This window comes from Vitis vinifera, chromosome 1 (assembly GCF_030704535.1).
Source record: "Vitis vinifera cultivar Pinot Noir 40024 chromosome 1, ASM3070453v1".
Lineage (NCBI taxonomy): Eukaryota > Viridiplantae > Streptophyta > Magnoliopsida > Vitales > Vitaceae > Vitis > Vitis vinifera.
This window is the reverse complement of record NC_081805.1, coordinates 1890917-1918275: the sequence shown is the minus strand read 5'-3', so window position 1 is coordinate 1918275 and position 27359 is coordinate 1890917. Positions and strand designations below refer to the sequence as shown.

At 35.6% G+C, this 27359-nt stretch overlaps 1 protein-coding gene across 9 annotated transcripts; it reads right to left on the bottom strand.

Moving 5' to 3' along the window:
- Positions 1-177: 177 nt before the first annotated feature.
- On the bottom strand, positions 178-27102 carry LOC100252512 (uncharacterized). 9 transcript variants are annotated; one of them, XM_019226320.2, is made up of 25 exons: positions 26933-27102; positions 25588-26201; positions 25383-25507; positions 25150-25244; positions 24827-25057; positions 24088-24178; positions 20042-20093; positions 12934-12999; positions 12131-12285; positions 11141-11223; positions 10809-11003; positions 10457-10495; positions 9269-9376; positions 7960-8064; positions 7698-7773; positions 6229-6325; positions 6070-6139; positions 5805-5981; positions 5570-5692; positions 4093-4176; positions 3430-3614; positions 3152-3290; positions 3021-3080; positions 1221-1292; positions 178-557 (listed from the first exon to the last, which is right to left on the bottom strand). In XM_019226320.2, exons 2-25 carry the CDS (start codon positions 26169-26171, stop codon positions 444-446), a joined length of 3126 nt encoding a protein of 1041 aa, XP_019081865.1. In that variant the 5' UTR covers positions 26172-26201; positions 26933-27102; the 3' UTR covers positions 178-443. The 9 variants fall into 9 exon arrangements, with proteins under 9 accessions (XP_019081865.1, XP_010648370.1, XP_019081892.1 ...); XM_010650068.3 differs by having other exon boundaries at positions 7960-8049; XM_019226347.2 differs by having other exon boundaries at positions 11153-11223.
- Between the last annotated feature and the right edge of the window lie 257 nt (positions 27103-27359).

The window sequence follows — 27359 nt, the reverse complement described above, 5'->3', positions numbered from 1 at the left end:
TAGAGAGTCTAATTCAAACCATTTTTCCATTTCTTCTAAGCAAACAAAGGAGTGCAAATCTCAACACGTAAGACTAGGTTATAAGACCGTAAAATTCAAGTAATTCGAGAATTTTCCCCTGGATATTCAAGGGCAAAGTAGTACAAATGCAATGATATTGAAAATGGGGAAAAAACATGGGCTATAACTTGTAATTATTTTTCTATTGTGAAAAAAAAATTGTGGATTAGTGCTAATATACAGAGCATATTTAAACCTAAAATTGGAGGCGGAAAATTGTCTTATCAGCCGCATATTGAAGCATAAAATTACAGGGGAGGAAGGGTCTAACATGATGGGGACTTCTTTCTCACCCGCTCAAAAAGGCTCCCTCTTTAAGAATACACTGTCACTACACTTTCTGGGCTCTTTTCAAGAATAAATAAATAAACCAAACTATGATGTTAGTTCCCAAAACCAAACAGCGATTTCCTCCTGCTTCCACCTTCTCCATACTGTTCATTCCATTTCCTCAGTTCATTCATGCTTGCCGCATCAAATGCAACAGATGGCCCCACCTATTCATTACCATAAGACCACAAGTTAACGTCTCAAGAAACAAACGACATGTAAAGTTGTAATACTAGAAGTGAATGGACTGTCAACCCAGGAGACATGTAAATAGAGTGATATCCTCGCCGTATCTTTTATTATATGTTTATTTCAAAATACACCAAGAACGGGAGCCAGACATGGTATACTGTGGGTATGGGACTCTTCAGACGGGCTATATTGATTAACACTTTCCACAAAAATGTCCACATATGGGTCAGCATATTCTTCATACTACAAAATCCGTGAATTTTAATCCACGTGTGAATATTACTATCGAATACCACGTTTTGTTTGATAAGTTTTTAAGTGGAAAATTCACTACAATCTCATATGAAGAGATGTCTTTGATACTAATATAAGTTAATTTCATTCACCTCTCCTAGGATTTAACTAAATACACTTGATTTCCATTGGTTTGAAATTTTATCAAATACCCCTCTTATTTTGAGTGAGGGGGAGATGAAAGTGAAAATAACAAATGAAAATGATAGAGAATGTATATGATGAAATTTCAAACCGATAGAGGTTAGGCATATTAAACCAAAACCTCGAGGGAGGTGAACAAAATTAACACTAAAAATATTAACTAACAATAATATTTGAAATAAATCAAGAAAATGCAATACCTTCGCTTTTGACTTGATAAAATCATCCAAAGTGAGAGACCTCAATACTGGAGGAAGAATGTCTCCGCCTCCCTGCAGAAAGATGTAACCAATTATTAAAAGTGGGCACAACAACATCAGTACAGGTCCAAAAGCTTTGGGAACCAAGATTGATGTTAACAGCATCAGGCAACAAAACTAATAGCTTCTATACCCGCTAAAACTGTCCAACCACAGGCACATAATTCAGCATGTAGATAGGAGCACAAACAATTAGAAACAAAAAATTGATATAAAATGCATTTACTTTGAATTATTTCATTTATAGAAAATATACTCTATTTGCGTAATGCTGTGGCCAAAACCATTCCACATGCACTCTAGCACATTTCTTGTTCATCAATTTCAAGATTATGTAGTGTGTGCAATTGTTCATGAAGTACCTCTATTATGTTATCTGCAGGAAGCAGGAATAGGGAAAGGGACTGCAAATCCTTACTAAAGGGGTTTTAAGTTCCTATGACCTATGAGATCGGTCAACGGGAGGTCAAATCCTTAATTTTAAGCTTCTTGCTGAGACTTCAGTTACATAGCAGTCGAACAAAAAGGTTAAAAAGAAACAACCAAACCAGCCAAACTCTCTAGGTATTATATGCACCCCCAAAAGAAAGAGCAGAAACTTGAGGCCAACATTCAGAGTGCTGTACCGCAGAGCAGATTGAGGCTTTGAAGGAAAACAAACAAGATAAGGCAAGAGAGGGACTTCCCCAATCTTGTTCATAGATCAGTAGGGCTCGTTCCCTTCACTTCCAAGGCTCAATGAATGCAGTCTTTCCTAGCCAGCAGGTTCAGTTGCTTAGATTTCCTTCCTTTCAAGGTTTTACACAACCTAAAAAAAGTCAAGGTTAGATGGAACCCTGCATTGTCCTCCTAGAAAATGTAAAATATCTGATAGCATTCATTTTGGCTGCCCTGCTTTCCTCTCCAGCAGGTAGAGCTCATTGGCCAAGTCCAGACTCTGTCTCATCCCATCTTAAATACAAATACATCTGGACTCTTCAATTCATGGATGTCGATCTCAGACTTATGAATGGGGATAAAGCATTTTTTCTACTGCAACTTAGAAAATGATTCATTCACTTAGTCTAGTCTACTTTCATGGGCGAGCTAACTCCAAGAAGGGCTCTCCAAAGTAAATTGTCAAGCTTTTGAACTTGCCGTCCATTTTTTGCTCTCTCTATTGATACATCAAGGGCCCTCCTACCTGCAAAATCCATCATTGGCTAAATAATCGACTGCTCTACATGGCCGATCATTTGATCCAAAAGCCACGAATGCAGGTCCTCCTAGATGTGAGGCAAAGCTGGTAAACTGTCCTTGGGGTGGAGATACCTACTCACTCCTTCTGTTGCAATCCAGCTTCTCCAGGTTTTCAAAGAGCTGCTTCAAGTTGACCCAACATGCTTCACTGATATCCTATCCCGAATCAGAGTCCTTTTTTTCCTCGGAATCAAGCAGCTGGAACCTAATCTCTTTATGCATGGGTACTCCACAGAGAGAGAGAGAGAGAGAGGGAGGTTTGAACTCCAAGAAAACAAAATTCCTTCAAATGAATTAATAGGCATAATAAAGAATGAGACATCTTGAGAGAGGGAGAGGGAGTGAGGGAGTGAGGAAGGGAGGTTCAAACTTCAAAAACACAAATTCCTCCAAATGAATTAATAGGTAAAATAAAGAATGACACATCCATCAGAAATATACAAGATCTGATCAAAAAAGGAAATCTCAAATAAAACATGATCCAAGTGTGAAGGCATGTACCTTCTGTTCTTCCTCCAGAAGTTCTTGGACAGGCCTGTATGCAGCAGCAACGCAGAGGTTCTGCAAAATAGATAAACATGAGAAACACAGCAGCAGAGATTAGGGATAAAAATAAAAAGCCAGTGCAATACCTTCAGATCACTCCCTGAATATCCTTCAGTGGCATTTGCAAGTTTGTCAAACTGGAAACCAGGTTCAATATTTTCTGATGCAAGAAATATTCTTAGAATCTTCATACGATTCTCAGCATCTGGTAGGTCCACATATATCCTAAATACAAACCCAACATATTTGATAAGAAACCTTAATTGAATTTCTGTTATTTACACTTCAAATAATTTTGACATTCATGATTCAAAAGCAGAATGCCATAAGATATTGGGTTGAGCAGGTTTTGAAGCAATGATACCTTCTAGGCAGACGACGAATAACAGCCTCATCAAGGTCAAAAGGCCGATTTGTGGCACCAAGGATGATGATTCTCTGGTTGTCTTTTGACCTCAATCCATCCCAAGCTGCCATAAACTCATTGCGCATTTTCCTAGTTGCCTCATGCTCAAAAGCACCACCACGTGCACCAAGCAAACTGTCAACCTATATGAACAGAATCTAAAGTCTGAGAGAAATGAAAAGTAGACCTAGGAATATACCATTTTGATCAAAATGTACCATAACGAAAAGCAACATGCTATTTGTTATCTCCAGTTTACATTTTGCAAGAACATCAAGATCTTTATAGGACTATGTAGTCCTTTATAATATGCAATCAAGTGGTATATGTTGTTTGGGAAGAACTCTTCCATATCTATCCTTTCTATTCATTTTTCTTCTATTTTTTGACTTTCTACCATTTTCTGCCATAAGAAATGTGATATTATAGTGATTATATAATCATGCAGTTCAATGCTAAAAATTTGGCATTTTTTTGCCATAAGATATTGTTCTCACTCTATCTTTATCCTAAGATCTTCCCCAAGCATAATGAAAAAGAGAAAAGTTCCAACTCCATTTCTACAATGCATGCTTATGCAGGCCAATGTATTTGCCTACATTTGGTACCAAGAAATCTTACCTCATCAACAAATATGATAACAGGTGCCAGCTTGCCAGCAAAGGAGAACAAGGCTTTGGTAAGCTTTTCAGCATCTCCAAACCACTGCATAAAAGTGGTGGGAAAAAGAATAGTTCATTTGTGTACAATAGTGGGAACAACAAAAATGTAAAAACATTTAAGAAATCCAATGTTTTTGAACAATCAATTGGACCAAAGACATTATTGCTTGTTTAACACACAAGCTACACTCAAATATTTTAGGGAATAAACTGAATTACAACAAATATATACTAAGTTCTCCATAAATTTTCAATTTAATATAGACATCAAAATCAAAGTATGTAGACAATGATGAATTATTAGGAACATAGTCAACATAGCTGAAATACCGTACTGTGGACTTAAGCATTCACAATAATTTCATTGCTATATCCTAAAACTCACAAAGTAGAGGACCAAAAAGAAATACTTCTCTTGTTGCTTTGCAAATGTAACCATGAAGTAGCTGACAAAAACCAATAAGCTAGTGTTCAGCATATAATTGGGCTTTCAACAGTTCATCTGAACTGATATAGCCAGAAAATCCAGATAAAACTGGAACAGGACATCAGAACTAGGAGTAAGCAAACATGATGAATAAGAAGCACGAATTAACACAGCCCAAGACATGGGCTCACTTCTATGATGCATGGGTTCGGGTATGAGTGTTGGCTATGGGTATGTGTCCAGGTGTCTGATCCTTCACAACTCAAATTTTTGGATATGGGGATTCAGCTAAAAAGGATCTAAACAAGGGGCATGGGTACTAGGATACAACATAATAAAAGAAAAGTCAATTAAAACAAATTGGAAGTGAAGATATCCATTTTTAAAAGCCCTCATTTTTTCCTTCTAATCCCCTTCTTTTCCTCGTGTCCCTAAATATTCTTACAAAAATTCACTTTTCAGCTACTTTGAAGTAATTCTTACTAAGAAAGTTCAAAGAATAAAAGGATATCAATTTTAAAATCAAACAGTCACACCCAAAGTAAAATAGGAGTATCCGACAAGGATCCTCATGAAAAGTATGATATATATTGTTAACTCAAATCCTACAAGTTTAAGCTTTTAAGAAAATTGGTAGTTCAACAAGATATTAGAACCTCGTTTGGTAGGAGCTCATACATTCAAACCTCACTACCACGTATTTATATCCCCAAAATTTATTAAGCAAGCCCAAAAGAGACTGATTGTAGTTATTTGTCTATGGACTGGTATTCTCTTCACGTGTGAGTATGCGGGCTACACATGAGGGAGGGTGTTAAAGTGCATGATATACATTGCAAACCTAAATCCTACAAGCTTAAGCTTTCAAGAAAATCAGTTGTTCAATAAATCTCATAGTCATGTGTCAAAATGAGTACATTGGGTAAAATTGAAGGATCCGGGCATCATAGGCTCTCACTTGAAATCAAGTTAACTAGATGCAGGCATGCAGCAGCATTATTCCACATACCTTCGATGTAAGATTTGAACCAGTTACGCTGATAAAGTTTGCCCCCGCTTCTGTAGCAAGAGCCTTGGCAAGAAGGGTTTTCCCAGTTCCAGGAGGACCAAAAAGTAATATTCCTTTGCAAGGCTGATAAAAAATGTCCAGCAATTAGACAAATAAATAAATAACATAAAAATAAAAAGCACATGATGGAACTCCAATTTTTCATGAAAATGTCACAAAGAAAAACATGCCACACCCGCAACAGATTTCCATGAGAGAAAAGCTCTGGTCTCCTCATTGGAAGAATGACAAGTTCATTTAATGCCTTCTTCACATCTTCAAGAGCACCAATATCATCAAACTTAACACCAATTTCACCGGGAGGAACAACCGCCGAAACAAAGTTGCTCTCATATTCATCCTTGGCAAGATTCTGTCATAATGTGTATAAGATATGGATCAAAACAAGATAAACAGCCATCAAACTCTCCATGGCTAGTATACTAAATGAAACCACATACCTTCAAACTGTGTGACGGCTTTCTGGATATTGCTTCCTGCACCTTTAATCTCAAAACTGCAATTTCAAGGCTTCACAACATACACATAGCAATCAACTCCAGATTATACATGATAATCCAGTAAGCAGCAAAGGAATGTAGAGAATATAATATATATACCTTTCACGAGGTACAGATAATCTTTCCCCCTTTATGGAAGGAAGCATGCAAGATGACAAGTAATGATTTTTAGCCCAGCCAACAATCTTTTCAGCTTCTGCAAAGAATTCAAAAGATGATCCAGGAAATGCCTTACAACTGATTTAAAAAGTGCTAGCATTTAATTCAACATTTGAATTTAGCAACCAGTTTCCAAAACATTAAGAGAACAACGTGCATAATTTCTGGACTTGCAGTTTTTCGGGGAACAGAAATGAAAGTATACTCATGCCAATCTTGCCTTCAACTCATATTAACTATATAAATTGGTAGCAAATATAAGTACATCTAACTCGAGTTCAAACAAATTGTTAAGAGGTCAAAAAACATTAGTTTAGACATAAATGAACTCAAAGTTACGTGTTCTGTAGCACATCTAACTAGAAAATTAAGCGGCAACTTTGTTTCGATAACATTAATTCCACGAATGCCTTCTGTTAAAAAAAAATCATTAGAATATCATTTTCATCCTCTAATTCTCACAAACTTAGAATAAGCTAAAAACTTATAAGAAGTTCAAGCAAGATTTTGAACACTCATTGTTTAAACCGACACCATAACGGAATGCCCACATATGCAACAAGTATCAGGCCAATAAAATTAAGAATAAAACTGTGTCAAACATGAAGGATTCATCATCAGTTTCTTTCAGTGGTATCTTTCCTAAAAAGTACGTCCAAAATACCCAAATAGTTCTCAAGTTGAAATGGATCATAATTTAACTCCTATCAGAGCTACACCTAGGTTTTGCTAACAAGCAGGTTTCTAGCTTTGACACTGAATACGGAATTGCCATGCCCATATCTTGACAAATGAGGTAAACTTTAAATTTGTTTTTCTTTTTTTGATAAGTGAAGATATATATATATATATATATATATATATATATAGATATAAATTTATATTAAAAAGAGATGCCAAAACAGTGACTCAAAGTATACAAGATAGATACACCCACCCCCACCCAGATGGAACAAAAACAGCTGTCACAAAGGAGGTACAAAAAATATCCCCACCCTCAACAAGAGCCCAACCAATCAATAAAACCAACTAATGTCAAAGGACCATCTTTTATGAACAATTTCATCTCCAACCAAGGAAAACAAACAAAAGAACTTTTAAGTCTTTGGATGGAAAGCACATCATCTTCAAACGCAATTTTGTTCCGTGCCTTCCAAATCGTAAAAAAAAATACATAAGGGGCCTGCTCTCCAAACTTCCCCTCTCTTCTTTCCCACAAATTTCTTTAAATTTGTTTAACTTAACTTTGGCAAAACAAATTTCTTTCACAAAAAAATAATAAATAAACACCATCTAGGCATCAATGTTTTAATATCAAAATGAATACTTGTGCAAGTTGAAATAAATGCAAAATGATTTCTCAATAAAATTGGAAATGAATGAAAAATATAGCCATATAAGTTTCTCACTTTGCTTAGTCAATATCACACCATCAGTATTTACATGCAACAGATCCATGCATGACAGCTGATGTTCCTCCAGAACCTGCAATAACATTCATTTCAGAAATGAATACCATGGATCAAAGAGGTTCAGTAACACTTAAAAACCCTAGGCACTGAACTTGCAAAGCAGTGCACAAGTTGAGTACCAGCTTAACACAATACACAAGTAAATTGCCTCCATGACTACACATCCCTCAAAAGTACCTCATAGAAACGATCTTCATACCTTGTGCAATTCATTTAAATTGCTCCGGGAGATAATGATCCTTCGGTCTTCTTCAACCTGCTTATTGAATGTTCTAAGAAGTTCTTCATCCTGCAAAAAACAAGTCTAATACATAAAATTTGAAAGCAACCAAGGATAAAAATAACCAATTACAACAAAAAAAAAATATTTAAATTAACAAAGAGGAGACCAGGCGAGGGTTTCTTTCCCTGCTAGCCCAAGGTCCATAAATGAGCAACGGTTTCAAATATGGTCCAGCTGCTCAAGATTACTGATCAATTAAAACACTCATGAAAAGATGGCATTCAAAATTACTTCCACTCTAAAAGTGCGCAATTTGATTGTTCTTCGGAAAATTCTTTTAAGTAAATGAAGTACAATTCATCTCTGAAGTCCTCAAAGCGTTGTTGAACATGGGCTCATGTTCTCAAGTGTCCATACACGAATTTTCATTTTTGTACCCCCACCCAAATAAAAAAAGAAAGAAAAACCAATGGCACAGCAGTCCTAGCCCGTAACTACAGAATGGTTTTCCAGGAAGCCAAACAGACCTATAACACCAGCATACAGAACCAGCAGATGGGTTACAATTCTTAGGAGGCTTGATGAGACACGGTAGATTAGCTTTGAATCAGCAGGTGAGACTGGAGTCAAACTGGGACACAAAGTAGTGCATAAAATGGTATCAAGATAAACTTAGTCTAAGCCAAAAGGACATCTGTTATGCAAATGGAGAGTTCCCACCTTCTAGTTTTTATAAAGTCAGTCAGAATCAATTAGAAGTTGAAAGTTTTCCAACTCCCCAAAATCATAGCGACAAGTCTCTCCAATGCTTCCATCCATATGATCTAATCCAACTCTGTTTAGTGCTGCTATTTCTTATATCCTATTTCAAATTCCTTCATGAAGGGTTCTCCACCAGACCCACCACACAATTAAAGGCCATCAATTTCCAAAAGAATTTTTTTCTTTATAAGGACACTTGTCACATTGTAAAATCTGCAAACATAATTCCATCTCCTCTTTTGGCTTTGACCAATTTGTCTTCCAAGAAGGCAGCAAAGAAAGGACCTCTTTCTGCTCTTCAAAGCCTTCATAACATCACGAAGTCATATATCTCCCACAAGCAAATGATTGTCCTAATTTTACTTTCGCTAAAATTTCTAAAAAATCAAAAAGGCAAAAATGAGAAAACATGAAACAAAACATCATGGAAACATCATTTGAGCATTAACAAAAATCCTTCACTATTTGAGATATTTAAATATAAATCAGACGGATATTTACTGAAGAGCTTTTGGTTATTTACCTTTGGGGTATCGATACATATAACATTACTGAAAAGCTTAAGTATCTCATTGTTTTCTGATGTCTTTGTTGCTTTTAGTCCCTCTGTAAGTTGCTTCAATGGGACAGGCTGGAAAATTAAATTAATACAATTGAGTAATGACAATAACAATAATATACATTCAAAATGCACCCTGCATCTGAAAAACAGTAACAATTGAAACATCAAGTAGTTCTACTTCATCATTAGAAATTAGATCTTCCTGTGGTGGTATCAAAACAAATTGCATGTTTAAATCTTAGATGGAATATACATCAACCCCAAGTGCTATACAATGTAAATTGAATGGACACTCTGATAGTGTTAAAAACCAAAGTACCAAGTAAGAGAAAAAACTCACAATAAAATGACAGCAAACACCATATGCACATTAAGCTCAGGGAAATAATCAATACTGTTCCTTAATGTCCATGTTTTGTTCTAACAAGTTAGCAATAAGGCAAATAAACAGAAAAACATATTCAAATAAGAATTGATCAGTGACATCTGTCTCAAAGACAAATATACAGCTCAGAATTTCTTTTCCACTACATTGACATACCTTTGTAAAGAATGGAGGAAATCAACAAAACATATTATTAATGGAGTAGAAAATTAAATTTAAAAAAAAAAAAATATATATATATATATATATATATATATATGTCTTCTATGCTTGAGAGTCACTTTCATTTCAAGAAATGGTGACATTGCAAATATGGCATTGTAAGACAATGCCATAGCCTGCAAGACCATATGAAACATCTACCTCCCAGGGATTAACTTCATATGAAAGGAAACACAAAGTTTAATGTGTCGGTGTCATAGAATAACCGTACAAGTGCCCTTTACCAAAGACACCTTGTCCAGGCATGCCAAATGATAACAGATTTTGCTGACATTACCTAGGATCATCATGAGCATATCACAAAGTGCATGAGCCTAATAGCAACATGTGAACACATTTCCGTAGAGTGTAGGACACAGAAATGTAGTCTCAAGTAGGTCTAGGTCATGTAGACACAATACATCTAACCTTTAGAAAAAATAAGACATATTTCATTAAGCCAGTAAAGAAATAAAATAGCTAACAGGAACGGTCAAATGGCATATATCATAATTAGAAAACTTTTCTTTAATGGATGATACTCTTTAGAACATAATTATTACCAGCTTAGCAAGGCGACCCAAACCCGGGACTAGCATCGTCTGTTGAGCAGAAGAAATATAGAAGGTTACTGACAAATGATAGACCAAATAAAAGGAGATATGAATATGTTTTAGTGGATGTTCACTTGCTACATATATGTAAATATGTAAGTATCAAGAGAAGCAATCTAAAAAATTACCAACAACAGACCAAATGAAAGGAGATATGAATTTGTTTGAGAGAATGTACACTCGCTAAACATGTATATATTTGTATCTTTTAAAAGATTAATGCGTGTATATGTATGTATTAAAGCTTTATGTTGAACTTTGATGTATGAATTAAAGCTTTATGTTGAACTTTGAATCTTACAAATTTTTCCCTCTCCTTTGACCCTGCTTCAGTTTTGTTCTGCCCGCATATCAAAACAACAGGTCCTGATAATTGGTCAAACATTTCCTGTACCCTACAAACAAACTCTTTCTGATTTGGCTTGGAGACGGCCCTCAACAACCATTGAGAAGAGTCTGGAAAATAGACAATAAGAGGCTGTGTAGAATGCAAAACCTGTAGATAAAGCAAAAGCAAACTTCAATATTTTTGAGACGATAAGGCACAGGATCTTATAACATAACAATATAAGAAAGAAGAGGTGAGCAAAAAGGATATTTAACACAAATACACAAAGTATAAAATCAGAACACCTTGAGCATCACCTCACACAAAGCCTCCATTGCAATGTACCGATCTTCTCCCTCAGTATCAAGATCATACTCAATGTCCTTAACTGCTAAGTAGACAAGACATGTTAGTCTCTTTACAGATAAATGAACATACTAATGGAAATACTAAGGCAAATCATAATTTCCACATCTAATGCCATGTCTAGTGCTTGAAAATTATGTATGCACATTCCACTCATTACTAACCTACTGCCTATTATTATAAAAAATGAGAGGGGGGGGGAGGGGGGACAACAGAAATGATAATGCATTAGAAGAAATTCAACAGGAAAGACCAGTAAAACAATCTGGCAACTTTAGGCCTTCACTGACTGAAGCATGGAATCTCCTTTAAAACCAAAATATAAGAGACATGATGTCGAAAATTCCAATGAAGTATACTTTACATTCAACACAGTTGAATGGAAGTGTCAAAAGTTCGAGTAAATAGCGAAATTAAAATTCCCTTACATTACCATAAAATTTGTCAATAACTAATTTGCAAGCCAATCCCATCACCCCACTCTTCAGTCTAGTATCAATTACTGCATTAGCAATAAAAACAGCGTCTAGCCAACCCTCCACAAGTTGATATTGCAATTCCAATACAAGTTCCACCTTTAGTCCATTAGCAAGGACTTCTGCCAGTAACTTATACAAACTACCTCCCAAACCTATTGGCTAATGTATGAAAATGTTCTTCCACAATTCCACATCCTCTCTTTTTTCATAAATTTTTCAATTAAGCTTGTCTTTTCAGTTCTTTATATTTGTTTCACAGAAGATGAATCCAATGCATACATGTCCATCTATCAATAATACGTCAAAGGCTTATGCCAATCCATTATCCAGACACCAAGATTAAGAGAACGTAAAAGGCACGAAGACAATAATGGTGTAAACCTAAAATTGGAATATTTTAAAAGCATCCAATCAATTACTCTAGTGTTCAGTAATGTGAGAAAAATATACCTTGCATCCAATAAACTGAGGGTTTTTCAGCTTGGTCTATAAGCTTTTCATCTTCCTCTCCTTCATTTGGTTTTTTTTCGCTTCTATCCAAGATAACAGCAACTCGATCCCCATTCACCTCATATACCTCTCCACGTTGACCACTTGATAAAGGCCTGAAAATATGTCAAAACTCTAATAAATAACAATAAGAAAATGTTGATAAATGTTTTAATGTCTTAAAGTTTGAACACTGCAAAACTAAACTCTGGCAAATGCTCCTGGGTGATTCCTAGTTTTGTGGAGGTCTGTGGAATGTTCAGAGATCATGGTAAGATTAGAACTTCCCTATGCCAGAAGGCTCTAGATGGTAATCGAGCTGAAACAATAGCTATGTAAAAACAAAGGCTACCCAAATAAGTAATTCTCAAGCACAGGGGAATCCAGTTGCTGTTCTCTCATGGCTTTCTCAGGGAAAAAAGGAGAATGGAGATTGGACGTGTGGATTTGGAAGATTCATATCTTGCAAGATAATTGGATTGCCTTTGACTATAAATGTCTAGATCCACCAATTGTTTAGTGGATTTTTGACAAAGAGAGAAGTGATGTTGCTAGAGGCATTCAGTGAGGACTTCCTCCTTGACTGTTGATCTGGATTTGTGATACCCTTCATGGTTGTATCCTAAGAGTGAAAGAACCAAGGAATGGACATAGATCCTTAGAGAGAAAATTACATTTAATACATCGAGTTCCAAGAAAGAGCCAAGAGTAAGAGGACATTCAAATATGTTTCTTCTATACAATGGGATGACTTACCAACCCACCTGCCACGGAAAATGGTATAAGCATTTGTTGGACCATCACATGTTGGTATCTTCCCCAAAATGACCCTGTGACGCCATTATATATGTCAATATAAGGGAGGAGCAAACTTATAGCTTGCCGGACATCAGTTAATGCTAAAGGTTTTTAAGAGTTACACCATGAATAGGAATCCCCCAGCAACACACTCATCCCCTGTCAAAATTTTTAAGTTCCAGCTATCTTATTTCCAGAAGTAGGTTAAACTTCTAAAAACTCATATGTAATGCCATTCAAATTCCAGATCCTAAACACGTACACAAAAACTCAAGTTTGTCACACACAAACAAAGGATAATCCTAATTCAAAGTTAAGCAACCTCCAAAAGAGCAGAAATTTAGAATCACCAAAGACTGAAAATTTTCATAGAGAATGTAAGTATAGGATCAAATAGCATGAATGAATTGTCAACTTAAAATCAAAATGAAGTGTTCTAAATGGAGTCTCTGAGAGGAAAAATTGTAAGCCTCCAAAACCCACATGCACCATGCAAAAATGTAATAAATATATATATATATATATATATATATATATATATATATAGAGAGAGAGAGAGAGAGAGAGAGAGAGAGAGAGAGAGAAAGAGAACTGCAGAACAGGATAAAACAATCTCCAGCAATTCAATTTTTAATGATTATAAAATTAGAATTGTATCACTGAACTGCTGGCTAGAATTGTTTTGTGATTCTTCTTTCCTTTTAAACTTTCTAATTATATTTTCCTTTTGAGGTAGCACAATATTTTCTTTTTGTTAATAGAATATTTTATTATCCTTTTCTTGAATTAGAACTTAGGAGAATAACTCCATATATTAAGCAGTTAATCCTGATCTTGAGTTACTCACTCCTTAATTCTAACCCACATAATAATAACCTCTTCAACCACTCCAAGTATATGTTTGAAAGAGAATTAAACAACAGAGTAACCAGCAGGTAGATATCCATTCTATTCTCATTCCGTTTATTACAGATTCTATTTCAAAGACATTCCAACTTCACCTCTAATCCCACATCCCTAGCTATTTCTTATCTCTTTTTAAGATTCCAACATCAATAACATCAAAGATTGAGAATTTTCTAATGAATTTTCTTTGGTGGCATCTGGGGAGGGTAAAAAAGATCATCTTATTAGTTAGGACCTAGTGTATGGAACTAAGGAGTGGTTTACACTTTTAGAGGATTTCTCTAAGGAATTGTGCTCTTTTAGGTAGGTGGTTTGGAGGTTCCCCAGGGAAAGTTCTACCTTCCACATCAGTTTATTATAAGCATTTATGAATACATCCTAATGGATGTAACTCCAACATTCTAGTCATATAGTCACATCAATGCCCCTAGAAGGCCATTGCACAAGTGTTCCAAACCTTCCCTAGACCCTCTCCCTTTGTAGCGGATGATAGGATAAGAATTTGTTTTTAGGAAGATTTCTGGTGGGGGGATCAACCATTGCATTCACATTTTTCAAGTTTTATAAAGTTGCTAGAGTTAAAAATCTTACCATATTCGCAATTCTTGGCAACTCTTCTTCCTTTTCTTAGAATCTTAATTTCTATCACAACCTCATTGACAGGAAGTTCTAGGGCCTAGAAAGACCCATGTCATATCTCACACCTATGCACTTATCTCCATCTATCCTAGATGCTAAAACCTAGTCATTGACCTATTCAGGCTTATTCCTAGTCAAATCATCCTTTATGGCATTGTCCAATATATCAAATCCAATCCCTTTCTCTCTAGCCAAATTTATATGAAAATCTAAAACCCCATCTAAGGTCAAGATCTTTATTTGACTAGTAGCACACAAGAAGGTAAATATCAACATGCTACAATTGAAAAGATCTTTTGAATCCTTAGTCCTAATTGGTATTGTTTATCCATAGGAAATGGAGAGATGATTCACCATCTCTTTCTTCATTGTCTACTCACTTTGGACCTTTGGCATTGTGCACAATCTATTCAGATAAATTGGGATGGATTGGGTTCTACCAAGGAATATACATGACATAATGATCATTTCGTATAGGGGTTTGGGTAGATCAATTACAAGTAAGGCTCTATGGAAAATCGTTTGTCTCACTTTGCTTTAGATTATGCAGTAAGAGAGAAATACTAAAATCTTTGAGGATAAGTGGAGGTCATCATAGACGTCGTGGGATCTTCTTCACTTTTATCCTTCTTTTTACCCTCTTATACCAATTCTTTTAAAAGGCATTCCTCCCAATGTTATTAACCTCAATTGGCATTCAATGTATAGATAAAAAGGGACAAGACAACAATAAGAAGAGCTTAGTTAAGAATTCAAAAGATGACATCCATGTATTTTCTTATGTGGACTTAACCTTTTTGTATGGACCTCCTTGTATAGAGGTGTTCAGTTTTTTTAATAAGGTGTTTGTGATTGTGGGGAGGACTCATCATTCTTCTCATGTACTTTTTTATCTATAATTAATACATCTTATTTTTGTAGTAAATAAATAAACACACACACACACACACACACAAAAGCATATGGAGTGGATTACTTTAAGACATTTTCTCCAATTGTCAAGCTTAATTCTATTTGAATCCTTATATCCTTGGTTGTTTTTATGATTGTCATTTCATCAACTTCATTTTAAGAATGTTTTTTTACATGAAGATTTGCAAGAAGAAATCTTTATAGAGCAACCTATAAGCTTTGCTACTCAAGAAGAGTCGAGCAAGGCTAGCAAAAAGGAGAAAGCAATTTATGTTTTGAAATAATCATCTAGAGCCTAGTTTGATAAGTTGAATGAAGTTCTTGGTGTACTTGGCTTTCAAACTTGAGAGACCACATCTTGCTTACTTCTAGCAAAGTTTCTTTGCTCTAATCATTTGACCTTCATAAAGCACATTCTAGGATTCATCCTTATTTTTATGTAGATGATATGATTCCTTCTAGCAGTGATGTAAAAGGCATAAAGGAAGTGAAAAGGTATTTTTCAAGCATTGAAACCACTAGAAGTAACTTATGAAGTCCCTAGCTATCTCATATAGACAATTGGTGTAGGTGTTATAAAAAAAAATATCAAACCTTGAATAGCCCATCAGGGTAGCCCAATTGGTCAAGGCGAATGTTGGGAGGTGTGGTCCCAGTAAAAGGCACATGGTCCCAAGTTTGAATCTTGCCACTAGTGATACCCTAATTTATTCGGTGCTGATTGTTGCGGGCTTGGGCTCGAGGTTTGGGTCCCCACCGAGAGTCCAGTTATCAACAAAAAAAAAAAAAAGTCAAACCATGAATGTTCTTAGTAGTTTTTTAGATGCTAATTAGACAAAGTCCAAGTCTAACAAGAGACCAAATATTGATTATTACACTCTAGTGGCTAGTAATTAGTCAATTAGGTGAGCACAAAGCAAAAAACATTGTTTTCAAAATTTAGTTTCTTTTTCTATGAGCAAAAAAAATAGTGTTTTTGTCACCCTTTTTCAACCAAATCTCTCTAGATTTTTGCCTCTAGAAACTTCTTCCAATGACACTCACAATACTCTTCTCTTGCTACCCTTATAGGTACAACCTCCTCTTGAGAAAAAATTGATACTATCTTCTTGGAGTCACAAAATTCCATTTGATTAAAAGCCATCTCCTTCTCTACTGATACATTATCAAAACCCTCTCTATTCCCCACCTTCAAAATTGATTTCAAAGCTTTCAACTTAGAGGCCAAAATCAAACTACACAACCCATGGAAATGATATCCCATCCATCACCTCTTACCCACGTTTTTTTGAAACCATCTATCTTCAACCACATGTTTTTAAACTTGGAAGGAATGCTTCCTCCCCTCATCCTTCCCCCATGTAATAGAATTGAAGAGTGTTCGACACAGACCTCAGCAACATAAAATGCATTAGCCCGCTTGACTTTCCTGCCCTTTTGACACCAAAAACCGATCCAACCTTGACTTAAACTAGTTGTTTGTCCCACCACACCAAGTAAAAAGACCCCCTTATAAGTGGAGATCACGTAACTCTAGCTTCTCCATAGCATCTAAGAATCTTCTAATGGCCATAGTCAACCTCTCCCCTCTATTACGCTCTCTCGAAAAATAGACTATGTTAAAATCCCTCTAACACACCACATATCATCCCACAACTCCTCAATAGCCCCTAACTCAGCCCAAAAACCCTCCCTCCCTTCCCCTAGTTGGCCCATACACCCAAGTAAATACCCAAACAAACTCATCTTTACAAGACCTAAACCAACACAAAATTGAAAACATCCCCACCTCCATTCTAACAAGCTCCAACACCATGTTATCCCATAACACTACCACACATCCAATTATACCCCTAGCTCCCACAACCCCCAGATATGCAAATATGACATTCCTATTCCTGCTCTAGTCTTGCCTAAAACCTTTCTTGCCTTCCATTTACTTGTCCTCCTCCAATTAGATAATCAACCATCAAAGGCTTCCATTACAATTATGAAAAAACAAGGGAAAGTGAAACCCACTATCTAATTCTCCTAAAATTTTCTTAGAGAAAAAAGAATAAAAAGAAAAATAAGCAACCTATTAACAATAAATAAAAACTCTTTATGGCAAAGACTATTTTCAATAGTAGGTTAGCCTAGGTAGCTCCTTGAGGTGTCTCTAATATGTTGGTTATATCCTTCTTAAGGTTTTAGTAAAAATCTAAAGGGTTACCTTAGCTAGCTTGCTAGTTATTTATTGGAGATGAATGTCAAGATCCTTAATATAAGAAAAATGAGTGCACAAACTATGGAAAAATATCTAGTTTTAACATTTCAATGGATTTTAGTAGCCAAATAGTTATGGTAGTTTTGTTTACCATTCTTTATAGACATGAAGATCCATTTGCCTTACCATAAAGAAGTGATCAATATACTGGTGTGATGGGCTCTTTCGCCTATCTTATTTAAAACTCAATTTTGACTAATGTTTCCTTACATAATTTTGGCCAACTGAGTGTTGGCAAACTCATATAAGATTGCAAGGGAGGGATTATCCAGGCTTTCTCAAAGGAAGTCAAATTTAGCATAACCAAAATACTCGTTTTACTTAAAGGTCTCAAAAATTGGAAGCAAGTTTACTCCAATATTTTCCCAAATGGTCCCAGAATTTAAAGGATTTGAATCAAAAAATGCATGTTAAATGCTCCTATAATGGTTTTCAATTATCAAAAACAGAATTTCCACAAAAGTAAAAAAAAAAAAAATGGTTTAGAAATAGTACTCAAAAAAAGATCATATTTCCTTTCTATGCAAAACCTTGGCCCAATCCTCCAAAAAAAATTCCCTTGAAGGAGACTTGACGAGTGATACGATGCAAAAAGATCATTTTTTCCTAATGAATTGGGGAATGGAAACCAACCAACCTTTTTGGTTCTCCCCAATGATAGCTCAAAAACAAGATTAGAAAATTTAAGAACAAGTGTTTTCTAGTTCTAAAAATTTTCAAAGAATGAACAAAATTGTTACTTTGTTCATAGAGGTATGACCATTGGGTGCATAGGATCGTGGATCAAAGGATTGGTTAGCTTTTTCTCATGGAAATCTACATCAACAAATCACGAAGCTAATAAGTTGGCCTCACAATGAGGCTCTTCTCTATTTGAATTCCTTAAAATTTGATGCCCTTTTGAGTTTTTGTGGACAAATTCCTTAAGTCTTGGAAGCCAAATATTTTTTTATCTATAAAGACCTTTGTAAAGCACTATTTTCTAAATCTTTGCTTTATCTAATAAAATACAAATATAGTTTTTTATTAAAAAAAATAAAATATATATATATATATATATACGAAGGATGACTGGATCCAACCCACTAATTTCATCCACAAACCTCATCTAAGACAAACATCATTTGTTTTTATTTTTTTGGATAGGTAAAATAAAAGTGTGTATATAAAAAGGAAACGTTAATTGAGCGTCCTAAAGTACATAAGAAGTATACACTGATCGCTAAAAGGCAAAACAAAGAGCAAAGAGGGACTACAAAAAACAACACCTACCCTCAACAAGAACCAACCAATCAATAAAGCTTATTAAAGATAAAGGACCGTCATCAATAAGCAACTTAGTCCATAAACGCAGACTACAAACAAAAAAGTATTTCAAACTTCAATGGAAAAGCTCCTCATTTTCAAAAGCAATCATGTTCCTTTCCTTCCAAACTGTCCAAACGATGCATAAGGAAATCCTAACTTACTCAGTTATTGCATTGTTGTGTAGTTTTATGGAAAGTGATGACCTTTATATTTCTAAGACCCTAAAACTTGTCAACTATAGATATGTTAATGAAGATGAAATGGTCCATGGTCAATAGATGTAGCCTTTGTAAAGACAATGAAGAATCAACTTATCATATCTTGATTCATTGTGATAAGACGATTGTTATGGACCTTTCCTCTTAGAAGTCTTTGGCTTGAAATGGGTGTTTCCGGTTTCAGCAAGAAACCCCTCCTCAAGTGGAAATTTAAGGGTTAGATCAGATGAGAAGAATTGTTTGGCGTATGGCTCTTTAGCTAGAAATGGGTGTTTCCGGTTTCAGCAAGAAACCCCCTCCTCAAGTGGAAATTTAGGGGTTAGATCAGATGAGAAGAATTGTTTGGTGTATGGCTCCGATTTGCTAATTTTGGTCTATACAAAAGAGTAGAACTGCAAGATTTTTTATGAAGAGTTCCTAGATCAGAGATTGAAGGAATTCGTCATTAAATCACTATTGAAGTGCTCTTATGCTTCATTAGAAATGGAGAGCCCCTCTAATTTATATCTCTTGGATGCTCTTCCTTGTGGATAGCTTAGCTTGTTCTTGTAGGCCATCCTTGTAAATGATTTTTGTTGGTGTGTACTGCTTGTATACATAGGATGTGCCCCCTCTATGGTGCTACTTAATATTTATGTATGTATGTGACGTCAACTCAACAAGAATACTATCTTAAGAATAGCAATTTCCAATGTCATAGGAATGATAAGCTAATGGCAAACAATAAGATTACCATTTTAAGAATAGTTATTCCTAGCCTCATAGGAATCATAAGAAAGCTAGCATGACAAGCACAAATAGAACAAATAAAGGAAAGGCCATGACCTGTTATCAGCTTCAATATCAATAGAAGGCCCAACATATTTTACTCGATCCCCTAGAAACAAATGTCATAAAAATAATCAGTAGAATAATGAGAGCATAAAGAATTCAATATTGAAAAATTGACATCATTTATATTCCAAATACAGATGCAAAAAAAAATCTGCATATATTCTAATGCAATACTGAAACACTATGAGCAACCATAAGCGTCATGAGCCACCATGGTCATAAGCAGAGCCACTACCCACCACCACCATTACCAGCCCACCTCCAAACTCCAAAGCAACCACCATCATGGATTGCCATTCTCCATTAGCCACTCTGTCACCACCATAACCTCCACTGTCATCATTACCTTCATACACTCACACCTTTTTTTTTTATAGGAAACGACAACGGAATATATTGATAAAAAGAAGGTACAATTAGAAGGATGAGGAATCCTCCCACCAAAGAGAAACAAGACTACAAGTAATCAAATATAAGAAATACAAAGAGAGAATAAGCAAACGCTCTATTTACACACCGCTAACCAATCAAGTTGTAACACGTTAAGAGGTATCCCCTTAAAAACCTTAGAACAAAAAGCCCATAGAGAAGCCAAAAAACGAATAGAATCCCAAAGATACCCTGAATTCCTTGCTTTATCCTCAAAAATCCTTGCATTTCTTTCCCGCCACACCACCCACATTAACGCGATGCACGCGTCTTGCCATAAAACAATCCCTCTCTTAGAAGATCCGAAACCATTAAAATTAGTAGAAAACATGTCAGAGATGCTCCTTGGGGAAACCCAATCCATCTTTGCTAATTGAAATAATTTGTGCCACACACTCACACCTACCTTCTTCTTTTTTTCTTTTAATAGGATTTAACAACCACCTCTTATTATAATACAGTAGTATTTAGGCCAAAAATATATGAATTATTAAATGAATTTCGGCATATGAATGAAATCTTAAAACAATTATGACCACTAATTTTAATAAATTGAATTGTCTAGCTATAGAAAGAATTATCACCACCCTAATTGGTAAACTAACTAAATATTAATTAAATAGAAAAAAATATGTTTGGTAAGAGTATGATTACAATTGGATTAGGAAACCACTAAGAGAAGTCATGAATTGATCATATGCAATTTTATCAAAGAAAACTATGGTGATGGTGGAAATAGGTATTATGGTGCCAATGAAGGAAACGATGGTGAACCTGGAACCAGCAATGGAGGAAATGTTGATGTCAAAATGATGGTAGTGGCAGCAGTGGTGCGAGTGGATGGTGATATTTTTTTTAGATAAGCACACAGAAAATGGTATAAATATGAAAAAAAGATAGGGCTAAGGCACACCAACATACACAAGTAGTATACAGAGGGCACCAAGCAAAAAGAACAAAGAAAGCGGGGCACCCACATCAATGGCATTGCCATCTCTGGCATGGCAGTCATGACAGGGAAATTGTGGTAGTGATGGTGGCAATAGCAACCGCAAGGATCACAATGATAATTTTGGGAATGCCATAGTAGTATAATGGTGGCAATATTGATAGTGACAATGGTACTTGTTGCAGTAGGGATAGTAGCAGCAGCAGTAATAGTGTATGTAAAATGTGTTGGCAATTCCAATCCAAACATCCAGCCTAAGCTTCACTGTTTCACATAATTTCCTAGGGGCTAGTGTGCAGTTGCAGAGTCATGGTATTTTTTTTCATAGGCAAAGAAAGATGTGTATATATAAATGGCAAAAGAAAACAGTACACCAAAGTAAATAAGACACATCCCTCGGGAACCAAAAGGTTAGGCCTCAAAAGAGATGTAGAGTTATGGTGACGAACCTTCTTTAAAAAGGAAAGTGCATGAAATTGGAAGAATCTACACTAAATGCATAGCTTTTAACATACACAAACTTTTAGTTTCGATAAGTGCAATAAATCAAGTCTTCAACCTTGAAAAATGAAGAAAAAGAAATTGGAGTATGTTGAGCAATTGTTTAGAGTACCTTCAACTTCAAGAAATGGATCAATGCTAGACTCAAATTGATTAGTGCTTGGATTTTTTTTTTTTTTTTTTTTTTGATAACCGTGGATGTCCGGGCTAGCTTACGCGCACCTCGACTAATCCCACGGGGCCCTGAAGTTAACGACCGGGTAAACCTCCAATGGCCCTGAGGGGACTCGAACCTGTGACCATTGGGGAGCAAACCCAAGGTCAGACTAACTGAGCTACCCCTCAGGGTTGTGCTTGGATTTTTATTTTAAAAATCAGTTTTTATTGGGCCAAGCCCAAAAATTTTGAGACAACTCATCTCTAATAGGATTTTGATTTTTTCTGATATAAATGGCACTTTAGAGAAAAGACAGCAGGGTACATTCTACAAGGAGCTCTTCCAATACTTTTTTTGACAAAACAATCTTATAGTTTAAACAGCCTCCTAAATTGACATAACTAGAACAGCAGTAAGTGGAGCAAAAAATAAATTTACAAAATACCAAAGTAATTCAATTCCAAAGATTAAAATCTTTGTAAATGTTTTGGACCATTCGTGAACATCACCACAATTATGATTAAAAAAATTTGTAGCTCCCATATAAATATGTAAATAGGGAGTTAAGCCCATAGTTGTTAAAGGTGCACATTAGGCTACCCCAGGCCTAAAGTGCAATAACTCCCTAATGATAATGCCTCATTTACAAATGTGCTTGCCTTGTCAGTGCAGCATGCCTTGTTTATTTTCTTCGTTAATTTTTTAACATTTTTATTCTTAAAATTATGATTATAAATTGAAATTATATAGTTGCATCAGTTTTTTATTAGAGGCTTCTTTTAAATGCTTGGAATATTGAATTTTTTTGTTGCTTGGATTGAATATTGGATCGCATTTTGTAAAATTAACATGCACCCTAGATTGCGTCTCACTTCAATCATGCATGTACCTTGTATTGCTCCTAGCATCTAAGATTTAGGAGACTTTTTATGCCTTTCAAAAGAATCGTTGTGCCACAACTACCAAATGGCAGTTTCATGGAATATAGAATAAGGATGTATGAACAAGAACCTATCTCAATGAAAACGTAAACGAGATTGAATTAGTGAGTAATGCCACTTCTAGACCCCTAACATAAAGACCTAATACCCAGCTAGACTACAAAAAAAAATCTTGTAATGTTCTAGGCAAATCCATTAAAAATTTATAAAATAAAATAAAAAATAAAAAATAAAAAATAAAAAAAAGCCAAAGAAATTACAATGTTTCATGACTTTATTGACCAGACAAGGAAAAAGTTACCCTGCCCATATTTTTGGGTATCCTTCCTAGTTGAATAAAATTCTAATAAAAGTTTATTGATGTAGATACAGTGATTAGACCAATTTCCTTCTTTATTTGAGACATAGTTACAACATCTTGATAATCAAAAATCCCAAATATCTCACTGGTTGATCTCATGAGTGGTGGTTCACATCCACCTTTCCCAACAAAGGCAGGGCTCTCAAAGGGGCTAAAGAGGCTCTCAAAGGGGCTAAAGAGTTGTGCTCTGGAGAAGTGTTTTCAATTGGAACTCCCAAAGTGTGATGAGTATCATGGCATCAAGAAAGTGTGGAAGTATATGACTGCAGACAAGATTAGGTCCTTCAGAATTGTACATAATTAGGTAAAACTATGTAATTTTCATGAATTTAATGAAGTTTCCTTGTCACCACTCTGGCCCATGGTTTTTCCCCCCAAAGAAGGATACATTTTGGTTTTAAGTGTGTGAATATGATGGCATTGTAGTAGTAATTAATGAAGGTGTATGTTTAACAAAGGGAGGGCTGGAAGTGGCAGCAATTACACTGATACTGGTGATGGTGGCAGCAACAATATCATGCTAATAGTAGAAGTGGTGGTTGTGATAGAAATCCATTATATAACTACTTGTCAAAAATTAAAAATAGAAAGTATGCCAGATTGACTAGTATTACTAAAAACATGAAAGAAGGGCTTTAAAAAACATTGCAAATCATGAAAGTTAAAATACAAATAAATTATGAGGACCACATATATTACCTTTCTTTAGTGACCATTTAGGTTTATCAGAAGATTCAACAGCCTCAGAAGTTGAGGATTCGGAGGAAATTTCCAATTCTGCAGCAACTCTCTGCATAAAAGATAATTTCAAAGCAAGAAATTAAACCATGGTTCATAACATATCACAGTGTGCAAAAAATAAATGAAAGAGAAGGAAGTCTCATACACCAAAGCCCACCAAAAAGTGCACATCCAAAGATGGTGAGAACAAGCTAAGAGACAACATCTAAGTTGACTAGTTAAGGCGATAATCACATGCATTTAACGATAATTGTAGAAACAGATGGTAGATGGTAGGCTTGTGCTGTTCAATCTATGGTCTCATTTTTCCCAGGAACCCTCCACTTCATTCTTTCTGTAGAAAAGCAATTGATGGATAAAAATGAATGATCTCCTTATATCATATATCAAACTCTTGAAGTGTGAACTCCTGAAGTGTCTTTAAAAAGATGCCCTCCTATACTCCAAATTGTACCTATTGCATAAATTATTTAGCTTTCTCCCTCAAGACATCAGAATTCCAGCAATCAAGCAGGAATAAAATAGTTTCTTATCTCAGTTTAAATTTTCTAATAAAAGCACATATCTACTTAAGGAAAAATTAAATTTAAAAAAAAAAAAAAAAACTTTCTCAGAGAGAAAAAAGCATGAATGGGTGATATCGCTACTTATTTTCACAAATTTCAACATGTTTTTTAATGCATCAAGCAAATTATACCTGTTCAAATTTTTTGAGCTTGTGGGGAACAAGCTTCTTTAGAGCTTCAGCAGAAGCCTGCACATCATCATTATCACTAGCATCTGACTTCACCTCACCACTGCTTGTCCATTCTTCCTCATCATTTGAATCACTCTCGTCCTCAATCTCAGACTCTGAAATGCAGTCTTCACACGATTCCAAGTTATCATCATCTGATTCACATTCTGATGAGCAACCTTCAGCAAAATCCTGCACCAATTAGCAGTATCAGATACCATGGATATGAAGAATAATAAAGAGATTTCACCATCAAAAAACTATCCAACAATTGACAATCTTACATAAGAAGCAAGAATACTGCTGTCCAGAACCAGTAAGGGAACTTGTAAATCTCTAGCAAGTGCTCTGACTAATCTTTCTCGGTATAGCTCAGTACCTGTAAATAGCATGTGTAATCCAAAAAATCTACTTTGATGATTTCCATTTCTCTTTTAAAGGCAAACTCAAAAGCACATTATTAAGCAAAAGAGATGACAAAAAATGCCTGAAAAAAGAGAGTTCCAAATGGACCAACCTGGAACACTTTGAAGCAGTATCCTCCCACTTGAAGAGGTCAAACGAGCACCATAAGACACAGTGAACTTCTTATGTTTCAGATGGGAAGCAGCACATTCCACCAAAAGATTTTTGGTATGGTCCCTAGAAAAGAATAAAATAAAAAGTAAAAATCTAATAATCAAAACAGAGAGATAGAAAACATAAAAGTTAACAGTAATTACGGAATGTGATAAGGAAATGTTTCCCATGAAACAGTTATTTTCTCCCATGGAACAACTCTCCGCAAGAACTCATTTTTTAACTTTTCCCGTCTAGATAGGAATGGTGATTCCTTCTTTCTACTCTCAATGGCTAGTTTCTCATTATTGAGCCATTCCTTTTGATCTTGTTCCCCAAGCCGAATGTGCTCATCACAGTGCCTCACAGCTTCTCTAACCTTCCGCTTAGTCTTCCCCTTATCCAAGTTAGCCCCATCCTTCACAGGTATATGTTCATCCTCACTGGCATTCCTTCCATCGCCTTCAGAACTGTAGAATCTTAACTGACTACTCCGCAAAGATACATTAAAACTCCCATGCAACCTAACATTACTATTTCCAGCGGCAACACCCTGAGTCAATAATGAATCTGAAAGATATCTTCTGATCAAATTATCACATAATGAACAGTTTCCTGCTAAAGTTCTAGAGCACAAAGACCGGGAAAACATGTAATCTTTGTGCTTCGGAGTAATATAATACTTGGATGGCTGAAACACAAAATCCCATTTCAGATTTCTATTCTTGAGGAGTCTCCTTGCATACATTGCAACTGTTTAATTCACAATGACAAATACCTGGCATGGCAAAATATCCACGCATTAGTTCATATAAATTGCTCTAAACTTTGACTAAAAAGCCAAATTTAAGTTTTAAGAAAAAATGTTTATCTGAAACGAGGTTAAGGCTCTATTAGGAAAACAACATGAAATTTGAAGTCTTACATTCTCTACCCCTTAGTTCCCGGGGAAAAATCAAAAACCTAAAATTAACAGAGAACTGCATAAGACCTATTTGATGCAATGTTTCTTTCGTAAAGAGTTGAATCTTAATAACGCTAGGGCAAAGTGCTTCAATACCGAATCAATGGACGAGCTTGTGTGCATTCAATACTCGTAAAAAAAAACTCACGAAGACATCAGTTCGTGATGCATTAAAAATAAAATTGCACTTCTAAATGCATTCAGTGGCAACCACGAACAGCTGATTTGATAGATTCTTCAACCTCCAAACCATAAAGAAACCCTGATCCTCCGTTTGGGCGCCTATAAAAAAGGTGTTAACAGCACAAACTAATAAAAAAAAAAAAATCCGAATCCCATATCCTCCTAATGCCCAAACCGGAGAAAACAAAACCCCATTGAATCAAGGCCCATACGCTTAAATTCATAAGCGTTCAAATTTCGCAACTTTTGTCCTTTCTCATCAAAAGCAAATCTGTTTCTCGTTAAAAAAAAATTGTAAATCTAATCCAATGATATCCTCAGCATTCAAACTCTGTGCATCAGACGGAAAGACGGAAACTGACCTAATGGAATTTGTTGTATCAAACCCTAGAATGGTGGCCCATGGGGCGTCCAAAAAAGAGTAGCGTAAGAAGGTGCGTGAAGACCGTTTGGGGAGAGATAAGAGCTCAGACCCCAGGGTTCTCCGCGAACGGATGTGAAAAGTGAGAAATGAAAACCTACGGCAGCCGAGTGCCATATACCACGTATGGGCCGTGTTAAATACGAACGAATTACTAGGCCATGATTTTAAGAGCAAAAACATTTTCAAAACTTTTTTTTCTCTTTTTTTATCCTTGTTAATTAGGATTGTACCTCTTTATGGTTAAGGCCGTGTTTGGGAGACCTTCTAAACCCTTAAAGCATCATTGGAGTTCTACAAGCAATTTTTGTGAAGGTTTAAATACAACTCCTCGAGCTCCAACTTTTCTTTTGTTTTTTACTTTAGTT